The sequence below is a fragment of the Macrosteles quadrilineatus genome, unplaced genomic scaffold, assembly GCF_028750875.1.
Source record: "Macrosteles quadrilineatus isolate MER2022 unplaced genomic scaffold, UCM_ALF_1.0 Scaffold_4__1_contigs__length_99947679, whole genome shotgun sequence".
NCBI lineage: Eukaryota > Metazoa > Arthropoda > Insecta > Hemiptera > Cicadellidae > Macrosteles > Macrosteles quadrilineatus.
In genome coordinates this window covers 26,315,176-26,330,164 of record NW_026542597.1, presented here as the reverse complement: position 1 = coordinate 26,330,164, position 14,989 = coordinate 26,315,176, and the positions used below count along the sequence as shown (strand labels likewise).

The following is a 14,989-nucleotide window of genomic DNA, read 5'->3' as shown; positions in this document are numbered from 1 at the left end:
ATTAATTCAACAAAATTAAGAGGATGACCCGGGTTCTACACTAATAGCCTACGATAAAAGAAATTTACAAGTTGTATTTATGCATAGACTAACTTTTAATGCAATCCATGAATACATTAGGCCTACCACTTTATAATGTATTGATAAATATTTATTTAAATTCAATAGCTCTATTTAAAAATACATAACCACTACAATGTAATTCTGTAATGACGTTTAACGTGTAAATGTTATTATGATTTATGATTTAAGGTTACTACAAGCCCAGTATATAAAATACGAACTCAAAAATTTTATTTGCAGAAGTTCACAAAATGGTATTTATTCGAATAAAAGAAACAAATGGCGGACTACGAAAATAGATATTTCATAACATGTAATAGATCCAAATTAAATGTGCATTTTTATCTTTTTCATACCAATAAGCTACTATTTAAGTAAGAAACCCACATATAAAACATACTCCCTTATATTAGTACATTTCTCATCCTTATGGATGATCTGAAGACAGTTGTATTGTTAGTTCTGTCCGGTGTACTGTCTTTAGAGGTCGTGTTTTGTTTACAATTGTTTCTTGTTTTCAGTAATTTAAAACCTCATTTAACCAAATAAAACATTCTAATCACAACTAATAACACGCCCCCTAGTTATATAACCAAACAGTAAGGAACAAATCATGAAGTTAACTATAAAATAATAGAAACACAATTTTGTCGACACTAGCGATCAGTGTCACCGGACATGAACTAGACACGAAAAACGAGCTTCAAAGTTTACAATGGGATGTAAAGTTTACTTGTGTTGGTTAGTCTATGGTAAGAATATAATGCATTTTCCACCCTAATAATCATAAGAACTTCTCTGTGGTTAAACATACTTCAAAATATATTTATTTTATCGACTACGTTGCTCTTACTCCTAATTAAGCGTAGGATACGACATTATGGTGCCGATACGATATAGGTACTACACTTTCGGCAACACTGGCCCAAAATATTCGTGCTTGGCTCCCATTGGACGGCCCGCGAGGCTTCTGATTGGGAGTTAGCGAGTTCCGCCGAGGGACCGAGTTAGCGACTTCCGTACGAGGACGGAATTCGCTAACCCGGCTCTAGAGCGGGTTAGCGGGTTCCGGAGTTAGCCAATTCCGAAACCGAACAAGTTAGCGAGTTCCTCTCATCGACCAAATTTGAAGATAGGGCATTTAACATGGGGTTAGCGAGTTCCAGAGTTAGCCAATTCCGCGGACCCCAAACCTGAAACACCCAGATCGAAACTCGCCTGTCATTATTTTAACATCGCCTTATTTTTTACTATATTTTTCAAAAAAGAAAGATTATATTGATTTACTTTGGATTTTAAAAATGTGAACGTTTTATTTTATTAAAGATTTATGGTGATAGGTACGTAAATATTGTGGTGTAGTAAAGTATATTATATTGTATTTAAGTGTTAAATTTTGAAATTTTAGGGTGAATCGAGATGAATCATTGTTTATAACATGGGTCTCTCCTACCTTAACACACATATCAAGTTTCATAAACATCGGTTGGAAAAGTGTAAAGATAAATATTTGTATGTAAAAAATACAAAATGGCGGATATCTGGTTAACGAAACAATTTTGGAAAAAATGTTATTCTTGATTTTCTGTTTATTTTAACCCAAGGAATTACTACGTAAAGTATCTCCCCGCTTATTTTAACACCCTGTTTATGATGTATTCTTATAAGTGAAAAATGTAAGCTGGTAATACAGAAAGATGTTTTATAAATAATATGAATGTACTGCTGATCTGTATATTCATCTTTTTCTTGTCCTTAGAACTGTAAATTAAAAGTCCACTCAGCAGTCGCATCGTACGATGTAGTTCTTTCCATGCGTTGCGAAATGCTAAATTTGCCGTCCTCTTCAACCCAAATTATCTATTGAACCACTGATTGTAAAAAATTCAAAAAAATACATTTTACGCATCACACTTTTGGCTGCAACTTTGCCACAGACAAAACCTCTCCAACCCAAAAACAAAAAAAAATCTCGCATGCTAACTTTTTCATGTTAGAAATCACGATTTAAAACCATTTCACCATAAAAATCAATTTTTATTAATTAGATCGGTAAATAGTTTAGAGTTCCAACAAAATAGTAATCGAGTAGGACTAACCAAGAAGCTCTGTGCCAAATTTCAAAATTTTAGCACAACTTTAAGTACACCAAAACACGAAATTATTGAAGTCATGCGCGACTATCGTTGTTTTTAACAGATTATACTTTTGACCTTCCGGCACTGTTGACTCAGCGAAACTGAACTTATATTTTATCTTATTTTGTTATATTAAAACTGCTGTTGCATTAGGTCAAATTCCCAATAAGTCAATTGCTTTAACATAGACTACGTTTTTAGCCCGGACTGTACTATTTGACTTACTGAGATTTTTGATCTACAGACACTGCAAACATTGTAGTTTTTGACCTAGCGGCACAGGTATAAATTATTTGACCTTCCGGAACTGTTGACTTTCTGCAACGCGTCCATTTTAATATTCAGAATTCAATTTAAGCAAAATCAATTTTTTACTATATAGAACGTAAAATAAAAAATTTAAAGAATAATTTAGGTTAAAGTCGATTAATCAAAAGAGAATCTTTCGACAAAGATGCAAAGACGGCACGGCACGCAAATTCCATAAGACCTGCCATCATCACCACCTTTACCAACAAAACCAAAACACCCGAAAACGCCAAGTAAAAAAGGTCATTAAATGTCCTTTTGCTGTGTCTATTATGTCTATTATATTGTGAAATATAATATTGCACACAGATTTCTAGTAATATTTTAATAATTACCCAAAAACAAAAGCAACACAAGGAAGATGACCAGTTTGAGTAGTTGTTACTACTTTCCACTTTGGATGTTATAAAGAAAAATGTTAATGTAAGGGTAGTTTAAAAAGTATCTAGTTTTTGCATTGTATGAAAACAACAAGAAGGCTATTTTTACCTTGTCCATCAAGTGAACAGGTCACGTTGTACCATCAAGGTTCTACTGTATCTACTTTAGCAATGAAAAACTCATTTGAAATTTGTATTAACCCTTTGGGTGCCAGAAATTTATTTTGGTACTTTCCGAAAAGAGCCAAAATTTTTTACTAGTTACGTCTGAAAAGTGGGAACCGTATGAGAAATTGTATTAAATCATCGTTGTTTTAAAATAACAGCTAAGTCAACAGCTATGCCCATTAAAACTCACACGGTCGAAAGCCCGATATATTGTTGCAATGTACTTTTCGGTTGGATGTATTTTTCGGTTTAGACTACTGAAGTCAATGATGATATATCAACGATGATGACTATATATCGTGAAGCATTTTTCGGATGTTCTGGGCTAAACTAAATGTTGTATATCGTTGCGTGGCACTTAAAGGGTCAATATAAAAATTAAGTAGGCCCTATTGAATATAAAATAAATGTTTTAACCTTCCATCGGGCGCATCTCGGAAGTTACTTCCCAGTCACTACTTTTGTTATAAAAACCATAGTATGTGTTCGGCAGGGCTGTTGCCTGATTTACCTCGCACACTTTGAGAGAGCTTAGCCTGTCAGTTCGATCTTAGCTAGTAAACTGTGTCAACCTACTACTACTCTATGCAAAATTGGACAAAATAGTGGTTATAGTTGGTAAAAGAAAAATAAAGCTTGGTTTAAAAGCCAGCGATGAATAATGTTACATACAATCTTCTTTTAAGAGAACAGCTATTTATATGAAATTACGTAATAACACAGAAATATCTTACCTAGGTCAAGGGTTAACAATATCTGGTCCGCAGTGCTGTGATTTAATTTTATACCTTATTTACTTCAAATTTTGTTAAGTTTTTCCCACTCTGTAACTAACAAGAAATTTCACTAGAAGCTCAATTCATTGAAGAACAAGTAATAAAATAATGGTATACAACTTCAAATAAGCAACAACTTATGGTCTTTTATGTTTTTATTGAAAATTAAAAGTTGTACAATAAAATAGGCATTAGATGCGAGAGGGGTACAGCATCTGAAACAAAAAAGTTAACAATTAGCCTATAAAAAAGGAAACACGATCATCTTAACTTCAGAACAATGTTCATTATATAGATTCACAGTTTATCAAACTCAAGCATTCAACTTACGATAAAATAATACAGGAAGGCGAGCAGTGTGGAGTTTAGGAATAGATTAATGTATCGGCAATACTAAGACTGCTTTCAGAATAAACGTACGATTTTCCCCAAGCAAAGATCAGTCCCTAGGTACTTTATACTAAAAACTCTCAGAACTGAAATTAATGGGGGGAGAGGTAATTTGGGATAACCGAAATTTCAGCTGTTTATTTAACTTTAAGGGCCAGTTTCCGAGAGCTCGGGATTTAGCTAAGTTCTAGACTTGAGCCGTCTTTAGACTTTGGAGTGAACAAAATGACTTCCGAGTCAGGTCGTTGGCAAATCCAGAACTTTTAGACTCTGAAAATTTGACTTTCCAAGTGGATCCAGGACTTAGATTCTCGTCTCTCTCCGAGTCAAGGATTTAGCAAAATTCGTTAAGTCTAGGATCTAAAACAGTACGATTTTAGATCCTCGCCAAGGGCAGGATTTTAAATTAGATCCTAGACTTAACAGAGTACAAACGCCTCAGTTGTTGTTTTAAAGTTGGTTTGTGCCCATGGTTATCATGGAATACCTAGATAATTTGGATTAATGGTCGTTTACAAGCACCAAGGTAGACCACACGACGTAGACCAAGGCATCTTGGTTGTGCGCTTAACCCATTTCTCAGGTTATCTGATGAAGAGTTTCAGGATAGATTCCATTTTTCAAAAGATATTACATTTACTGTCTTCAGGATTAGAAGTTTGTAATGAAAGAGCTCCACACAGCATTCCGAAATGGAAACAAGTATTGATTGTGCTAAGTTTTTTTTATGGGACTCTTAACAAGGAAACTGGATATCTTCTCCATGTGTCAGAGTCTACTGCTTGTAGAGTTATCCATAAGGTAGCAAAGGTAGTGGGAGATTATGGGCATAATTTAAAATTCCTGAAGGGTAATATAGGACAAAGCAGACATGTTTCCTGGGGTGTTAAGCTATGTTGATGGCAATACGTTCCTATTATGTAAAATGTATATACAGAGTGTTCAAAAAAGGTAGGGATATATTTTACCTAATGATTCCTTGGGTCAAAATAAAGAGAAAATCAAGAATAAATTTTTTTTCAAAATCACTTTGTTAACCAGATATCCGCCATTTTAAACATTTTTATCTTTAAATATTTTAAATTGATCTTTATGAAACTTGGTATGTATGTTAAGGTAAATGAAACCCGTGTTAGAAAAAAGGTTAATCTCGATTCAACCTAAAATTTCAAAATGGCGGCCATTTAACATTTTTAAACTTAAATTACTCAAAAAGGCTGGTTTTATGAAAAAATGCCAAGAACAATTAAATTTAGCATTTTAAATTATCTATCAAGCGATACCAAGTTCAAAAAGATTGAATAAGAAATAGCTGAAATATTACGATTTTTAGTTGTAAAAGGGACAAACCTGACTACAGGGTGTCTAGTAGTCGGGAAAATCGGGAAAGTCGGGAATTAGTATTGAATTTCAAAATGGTCTTGAAAAGTCGGGATTTAGTCTTAAATTTGATTTCAAAGTCGGGAATTTTCATTATTTTGCCGCGATCGTCATCTTGCGTTTACGTAACCGCGAAATCCAATGATGACGATGTCTACACGGCCTCGGGAAATGTTCACGATTTTGCCGCGATAGTGGACGACGACGATGACGTTTCCGAAACCGCGGGAGACGACGATGACGTTTCCGTGACCGCGGGAGATGACGATGATGTTTCCGTGACCGCGGGAGACGACAATGATGTCTACACGGCCGCGGGAAATGTTCATGATTTTGCCGTGATCGCTGACGGCGATGATAACGTTTCCGTGACCGCGGGAGATGACGGTGATGTCTAAACAGCCGCGGGAAATGTTCATGATTTTGCCGCGATCGCGGACGACGACGATGACGTTTCCGTGACCGCGGGAGACGACGACGACGTTTCCGTGACCGCGGGAGATGACGATGACGTTTCCGCGAACGCGGATGACGACGATGACGTTTCCGTGACCGCGGGAGATGACGATGACGTTTCCGTGACCGCGGGAGATGACGATGACGTTTCCGTGACCGCGGGAGATGACGATGACGTTTCCGTGACCGCGGGAGATGACGATGACGTTTCCGCGAACGCGGATGACGACGATGACGTTTCCGTGACCGCGGGAGATGACGATGACGTTTCCGCGAACGCGGATGACGACGATGACGTTTCCGTGACCGCGGGAGATGACGATGACGTTTCCGTGACCGCGGGAGACGATGATGACGTTTCCGCGAACGTGGACGACGACGACGATGGCGTTTCCGTGACCGCGGGAGACGACGATGACGTTTCCGTGACCGCGGGAGACGACGATGATATCTGCTCGGCCGCGGGAAAAGTTCATGATTTTGTAGCGATCGTGGACGACGACGATGACGTTTCCGTGACCGCGGGAGATGACGATGACGTTTCCGCGAACGCGGACGACGACGATGATATCTGCTCGGCCGCGGGAAATGTTCATGATTTTGTCGCGATCACGGACAACGACGATGACGTTTCCGTGACTGCAGGTGACGACGATGATGTCTACAAGGCCGCGGAAAATGTTCATGATTTTGCCGTGATCGCGGACGACGACGATCACGTTTCTGTAACCGCTGCAGTCAATGATGATGTCTAAACGTACGGTACGCGGAAGATTTCATGATAAAAAAAACCAAATTGGCTAGTTAGAATTTTGTATTGCTGCATTATTTCTTTACTTGAAAACACCACATTATCATAATACTACTTTATGACAAAGACAGGGGTTGGTGTAGTATTATTTAGAACATTTGGTTAAGCTATCAAGAATCGAGAATCGATACATTTTGAACAACACCCCACTAACACCCACTAATTGTTGAAAAAACTAGTCTTGAAAAATCTGGAATTAGTCTTGAAAAGTCTGGAATTAGTCTTGAATTTTATAATAAAAATAAACTAGACACCCTGTGACTAGCTTTTGCCTTATTCTACCCTATTTTAGAACTAAAAATCGTAATATTTTTTGGGTATCTAGAGCCAAAGAGGAAGATCATGTTCAATCTAGTATGAGTTCTACAACCCATAAATGACTTGTCAGAGAAATTAATAATACTTACAATCCTGATCCTCTTGCCCATAGCGATGGCAGGCAGGTTGCGCTTGAACTTAGCCCTGACAGCGCCAGAGCAACCGTGCGGCCTCGTCACTTTCCCCCAGATTGCTCTCACGTTGGTCTTCTTGCCTGTGTGGCCGGGAACAGGAGTGCGGTTCTTGGCCTACAAATCATCATAGCCAAATCAGTGACACACGAGTTGACAAATTGAATATAAAATACCCCCGCCGTAGAAAACCTGCCGACTACGCGAATTTCCATTTGTCTGAATCGATTTTCAATTAAATAACATTAGGTTTAACGAGTACCTAGGTTTGCTGCTAAAAGGAAACTAATAAAGTGTGTTTTTTAATAAAATGTTAATAGTTAAGTATGAAATAAATAAATTTGCCAAGTTTGATCAAAATACAGGGTGTTTCCAAATTGTCTTAACATATTTTGTGGACTTGTTCCTTGGGCTAAGACAAACATAAAATGCCATAGGTATAAGTATGGGTCTAAAATGCCTAGATTTCTGTTTGTGATTTTTTTTTAAGAATTATTTTGTATCTTGGAAATTTTTCATGATAAGAAATTTTAAAATTTGTATAAATGTGTATTTTAATAGGTAAAAAAAGCTTACAAAGTTTCGTTCCAATATCTCAAGCCGTTTCAATATGGCGTTTATTTTATTTATACCAGTTTTGACGTTTCTATCTTGAAAATGCCCAAGCTATATAAAATAATTCTTTCATCTTTATGACTTTTCTCCGTTCCCAATAAGCGTACAATAAACACTTTCATATATTTTTCCAGTATCTCCTTAAAATATAATAGGAACATATGAAATAAAAATAAAATTATTCCCCCTAAATCCTATACAAAAAATCCATTTAAAAATACTTAGAACATGATCCAAGTACATGGTGTTCCAGAAATTAAGGGCACGGGTTCGAATCTCAAAAAGTTTCCTCATGACAACCTAGGCCTATGAGGAATTGTACATTTTGAGAAAGGTCTTGCTTAAGCCCCCCATACACGGGCGAGCATGTTCGCGAGCATGTTGGCGAACATGCTCGGCGTTGTCAACAGACGGACGAGCATGCTCGCGAACATGCTTGGCGTTTTCAAGAGACGGACGAGCATGCTCGTCGCTTGGTAGCGGTTCCTAGGCCTATTCTTGCTTTTCTTGTGCTCTGTGACAGTCTTAAGTTGTGTGTATTTAGCCTACTCCTGCTTTTTTTTTGCAGCATACGCATTATTTATTAGACACAAATCAGGGGCGATTTATTTTTGGCCGATTTTGTAATCGGCCGATCTAAAAATCGACCACCTGGTTATTTAGTAAGTACCATAATACCCCCGCTGCAGCAAACCTGTCAACTAAGCGAATTTCCGGTCGTTTGAATTGTGTGTGCCAGGCCTTAAGTTATCGGATTAAATTCATCCGCTATGGTTTGAAAATAATGTTGGTTAAAATTCCATCGTTGTGCAAATAACATTTCTCTTAGTTTTATTCTAGCCTTTCTTAGAATTATTTAATTGTGACAAATTACTACAGAATTAATTGCACACATTTCTGTAATAATATACAAATTGTAATTGATGAAACCTCTATTTTGTAAACTCATTTAAATTTGTATTTATTGCGTTACAAACACAAAAAAATATTTATTTAGCTTCTGTAAACATTGATTCTAAATCTATTACTGTAACTGGAATACATCAGAGGATCAACACCATGATGATTACAAGTGCAATCTGTCTATTGCGGCTACTTTGTAATGGCGGTAACGAAGTAATCGTTTGGAATCGGAACGGTTACTTGTAATGAGTCCACGAGTGTAACTGGAATCATAGTAGCGGCTACATCGATGGAATCACTTAGCATATCTCTACCCAAGTTGCAGCGGCGAACATGCTCTCGAACATATGGTCGTCCCCACAGACGGGCGAGCATGTTCGTGTTCGGGCTCGACAAGTCCGACGAGCCGAGCGCCGAGCCCAACATGCTCGCCGCGACGGATCCCACACACGGGCGAGCATGTTCGTCACCAACACCGTCACGAGCATGCTCGCGAACATGTTCGCCCGTGTATGGGGGGCTATAGAGCAACATTTTGGCGAAAACAAAACTCGATTGGTTTCAAAATGGCGGCCACTTTTGTAAATTATTTTGCATAGGCTATTGACAAAATTACCCTGTATTTTCAAAACCGCTAAATAATGTCGTAAAAGTATGTACACGGGTGGTCTGACAGCTCATTTTTATTGAAGGTTGTCTACATGTAAGCCGAAACGACGACCTTCAATAAAAATTAGCTGTTTGTCGGATTTATGAGGTATGTAACCTATTTATCATATTAAATTAATCCACATGCTTACACTGACCTTGTATACAAAGACACACTTCTTTCCAACATAGAACCAGCTGTCAGCTTTAGATGTGCAGCCTTCAACATTTAACAAAGCTGTGTTCTCATGCTGATTGCGCAGCCCTCTCTTGAATCCAGTGAAAATTGCCTTGGCATACAAACGTCCATAACGCTTCTTAATGTTCCTCTTGACAGGCTTGACTTTCTTTTCAATGGACTTTTTGTCTTTCTTGTCAACTTTAGCTTTCTTCTCACCAGGTTTTTCAGCGACTTTCTTTTCTACTGGCTTCTTTTCAGCCTTGGGCTTGGCTGCTGGTTTTGCAGTATCAGCCATTCTATTGTCTGAAAAAACACAGATTAAGTTTAACTTAGTGTAACTTCAACAAAAGTAGGCTACCAAAGTTATGAGTTTTTTTTTCTTACAGTGTTAATAAATAATAGCCTACCCTGTATAAGCCTTTGAATAAACTTGCCATATCAAAATACCAAAACAGAATAATTATGCCTAAGCCTAACATAATTGTGATTCAATTTGAGTGGCAGGTTTAAATTCAAACAGCATGGAGTGGGCGTAGGCATCGGTGGGATTTTTATCCTGGATGAAAACAGCATTTTTAGACCACATCAGTAGGCTATGCTTGAATTACAAATTTTTTGCTTAGACACTCGTTTTTTTTTTATAATAAATAAGAAAAAAACTGTTAGGCACTAAAATATACTGCTTTTTAGATAAAATCTAACATTGATGGATTTAGGGTATTTGTTTGGCCTAAATAGTTAGTTTAGTAAGTTACAGTAGGATATAATAACAAGGAGCTATTTAAACCTTCATGGTTTTTTTACACGATCGGTCACACAGAGTCTTTTTACGGGTGTTGAAACATTAGACATAACAATGGTTTTACATTAATAAGCCTAAACTTGTTAAGCTATTTTCAAAATAGCCTACAGTAGCAGGTCTTTCCCTGTTAAAGGGAACATTCATTATTATTAGCCTATCAATGATTAGGCCTATTTTTCGATACATCGATGATATTTTATTTTTCGATCCGATATATCGATATTAACAAATGAGACATCAGCTTAGTTAAAATAAATAAAAATTGTTCAATATCAACAATAAATATATATATATATATATATATATATGAAAATGAAACTGTTCTAAACTAACCTTTACATAACAAACCAAACTTGCTGTAACATTTCAGAATTACGTTTTATATTCTCCACATATATGCCTAGTTGATCAGTTGTCATTTTTTAATTTAAATGTGTTTGAAGATATTAAAACAGAAGGAATGGATCGTAAAGAAAACAAAAATAATCTATATGGGCCTATGGAAGAAAATCAGGTTGATAATAATAAATGTTCCCTTTAACAGGTCAAGTACCGTGTTAACTTACCATGAGCGGGATTAAAACTGTATGTGGTACAAAACAGGATTTTTCTGCTATGACAACTATATTATTTTTCTAACTTAATAAAAACTTAGAAAAAAACTAACACCAATTAAATTGAGTGTAGCAAAATAAAATAAGTTATCAATATTTTATAACAACTAGGCTATTTAAACATAATAGGCCTGCGTCAAATATAGGCTAACACTCAGGATAGAACAAAAAATTATAAGGGACAAAACAGGATTATTCTTAGCCTAATTAAAAAGCGGGTCCTACCTTAAACGGGATTTATCAACCCGGAGTAGGCCTAGGCCTAAGTGGGATTATTTTTTTTGGTCAAGTGGATGGATACACTGTAAAGTTGTCCTAAAAATTAGGTATTTGGGATTTAAAAGAGACTGCCTAGCTACCAGGATGTTTAGACACTGCCTTCCCTTAGATGTTGTCAGTTCTAGTACTCAGCCCAGGCCTAACTTAAGTATAGGCTTAAGTATATCCTCATTGGTAACTTATCACGGAATGGTTCCGTCATCAGCTGAATAGGTCCAAAAAACTTATCACGGAACCACAATTTTCAAATAATTAATTGTTGCGTAGTTACTAACTTAAGTTTTTATGCAAGTTTATTGAAATGTTTCTAAAGAGTTAGGCTAAAACTTATTTTATTTTTAAATACAAAATTAACTTACAAAGTTATTTAAGAATAAACTAAAAGTAATAAGACAGAAAACAAGTAGGTACCGGTAGCCTAACAAAAAGTATAACAATAGCCTATTACGTCATTGAAGGTTGTTATCACGTAACGGCTGATGTGTTTTATTTGTTATTTGGCTATGCTATTGAACTAAGAACCAAGTCTCCAATGGGCTAACAGGCTACATTTGCTTGGGCTAGACTCTTAGGGTGCGTTCACAAAGAAAGCTGGTTACAAGTAACTTACTTTCTTCGCTTGTTCCAAGAGCTTGAGCGTGCTGTTGTGTGTTCACAACAAACACTTGCATTTCAAGCTCAGTGTAGTCTGGTTGAGACAATATCTTCCTCAAGTGATGAAGAGTTATTTTTGATTTAAAATGAAGGATTAAAAATTCGTAGAAGGAAATTACGTGTTCATGCAATTAACCGCGAAAGAGGTAGGTTCGGGGAATACCACCATCTATTTCCTCAATTGAAATTGGACAAAGTGAGGTTTTTTTCTTATATGAGAATGGAGTTAACCACGTTTAATTATATCCTCAAGAAAATTGAAAGTGTCTTAGTGAAGTTTTGGGGGAATTGGCATAAGTTAAGCAGCCTATCCATGCACCAGAACAAATTTTTGAACCAATAATAGAACCTAAATGTAGCTGATTAATTATGATGCAAATAATATTGCGAGATATATTCAAATGTTTTAATTTTCTAGGTAAATAAAGTAAAAGTATACAGGTTTCATCCATAAAAATATAACACTTAATAAATCTATATAATTAATACGCTACATGAAACTTTGTCGGTTGAACTCCTCCACCATTTTTTAACCGATTTTATCCATTGACGTCTCATTCGAAAGAGCGTGTCGCGTAGATTTGCTAACTGGCCTTTCATTTTTGAAAAAGTTTATTAGGCTCTGCCCCAGTGGCTATGAAAGTTCCCATGTTATCCTTATGAAGAACATAATTGTTTACATTTTGATCAGCTGTATAATTTAATTGCTGTTATTTATTTTTCAATTCAACAAAACGCATTGGGTACATTTACTGATTTTGTTGAAATTAAATATTTAACTTACTACTTTAATTTACAATGTATAAATTCGAGGAAGCCTGGGCAGTTTGAGACATTTTACCTCCTATATAATGATGAACACCTACAATATGAAGATGTCCACAAACAATGAACAAGCCAAAGTGTTACTATTTTGTAGGAAACACGGACTTAAAACTTTACGATGATTGACAAAGGTAAAATCCAAAAATAAAGGTAAAAGCCTCTAAGGCTGAATTAAACTGGTACAGCAAGGACATTAAATAGCGACCTTGTAGTCTATTGTTCGCCTCATCATGTTTTAATAAAAGTCAAGTGATTTTATAATAAAATTACTACATCCAGGAAACCTTAGTAAAATTTTCATTGAAGGATTTGCATTTATTCACATTTAAGGGAAATAAAAAACCATCTGAAAAACATTAGGCTTTTCAATTCTTAATTTTTCAGGTAAATATAACTTACGTTATAACAGTAACTCTAGCCAAATTAATGCCAATTGAAGCAAATAGGCCTACAATCGTGATAGAGAGGCACATTTGTAGAATAGGCCCTACACCAAAAAACCAAATCAGCTTTTGAAAAATAATCAAATATTTACAAGAAATGTTGATTAGGTATATGGAACTGTTAGGTACGTAATCTATGAGATGAGTCTTTTAAACTCATCGTCAGAAATTATGACTTCTATTAGTTTTTAAATAATCTAGGCCTAGGTATTTGTTTTTAAATATCTTAAGTTAGGGGCCTACTTTATTTCTTTGCAATTGCTCGATTTCGAGCAACATGTATACACTAGTAGCCTATTGAATTAGCCTAAATGTGTTTGTCTACATATAACTTATGGTATATTTGTCCGATTGGTTACGTTATTGAACATTCTAGAGAAAAACCACAATACGTGGGTAATACTTTTTTTGGAAATTGTAAACTCTAAATACTAAATTAGAGCTATCAACTCATCGACATCCATACTGCACTGTTAAAAGTCTGTAACTGACTGGTTCGGTCAACAAGCGCCGGAAAACAAGTATGAAATGTTTTTGCGTGATTGTCAGAACTTGTAAGTTAACAAGCGCTTGCTAGCCGGCACAAGCTTTGTCTGTGAACACACACGCTTGATACTATGATGACTTTTCTCACGCCGGTTCGAGCTTACAATCGCTTGCCAACAAGCGCACCCTTAGCAGATACCGGTAGGTATAGGCCTAAATAGCCTACTTTCCAACTTATCAAAGTGAAGAAGGCCTAAGTTATTTAAGACGTATCCAATATTAAGCTTTTAATGTTTTTAATGATGACCACTCAAGAGTTAAGGCCTAAATTAAGTTAGTTTGGGGAAAAAGGGTAAAAATTTAATAAGTTTACAGGACGCACACATAGGCCTAAGTTTCAGTACCGTAACTTAACTTAGGCCTAGCTATAAATGTAAATTTTACTTAATAGACTTAGGTATTCTTAATGTTTTAGGAACGAACTTAAAAACACAACTAGAACTATCATCTATGGTAATAAAACCCTATGGAGTTTTGTTTCAAGCTAAACATTAAAAAGTTTGGATTCTAACCTAGAACTCGGAATAAAAATCCGTTTTAATCGAAACAACCAATTGAACCTGAGACTATAAAAAGCTCATATATGTTTCAAAATAACTTGACAATAAAGTAATGGCAATAATATCTCTTTTAAAGCTGTCAAAATTAAGCTAAAATAGAACATATTAACGTATACGTACCTTTTCCGAAGAAATAACAACGGGGAAAGGCTACCGGAAGAACTTTTTTTGGAGCTATAGCAGAAAGCAGTTAAAGCAGAAGCAGATAGGATTGGATGGAGCAACATAAAAAGGAAACAGGGAAGCAAGTTAAGCTAACAAAAATGATTTTTAATGGCTATATACTATAAATAGAGCAATATTTAAGAAAGCGTTTGAGCAAACGTGCAAATGTTTTGATGCAAATAAAATATGAAAATGAGTTAATTTGTGGATTTTGGTTAGTAGAAAAGTTATAAAAGTAGTTATTTACATCGGCGTTAAAGTCAGAGGTGACAACCCACCACCTTGAAAGATGGCGTCAATGGCGCTTTAGGTGCCTCTCCAACTTTCTGCACATAAATACCCGAGGTGGTGGAATGTTGTGCAGTGTGCACGTTCCTGTCTAGGTGCAACCGCGCATCACTGACAACGTTCCAGTTCCACTGCAACCACATACC

The 14,989-nt window shown here is 36.1% G+C and overlaps 1 protein-coding gene across 1 annotated transcript; it reads right to left on the bottom strand.

Moving 5' to 3' along the window:
- Window positions 1-3,971: 3,971 nt before the first annotated feature.
- Window positions 3,972-14,606, bottom strand: LOC128993501 (60S ribosomal protein L35a). The gene is made up of 4 exons (XM_054417453.1): window positions 14,511-14,606; window positions 9,645-9,970; window positions 7,279-7,437; window positions 3,972-4,049 (listed from the first exon to the last, which is right to left on the bottom strand). The coding sequence occupies exons 2-4, from the start codon at window positions 9,960-9,962 to the stop codon at window positions 4,026-4,028; spliced, it is 501 nt and encodes a 166-aa protein (XP_054273428.1). The 5' UTR covers window positions 9,963-9,970; window positions 14,511-14,606; the 3' UTR covers window positions 3,972-4,025.
- Window positions 14,607-14,989: the final 383 nt, after the last annotated feature.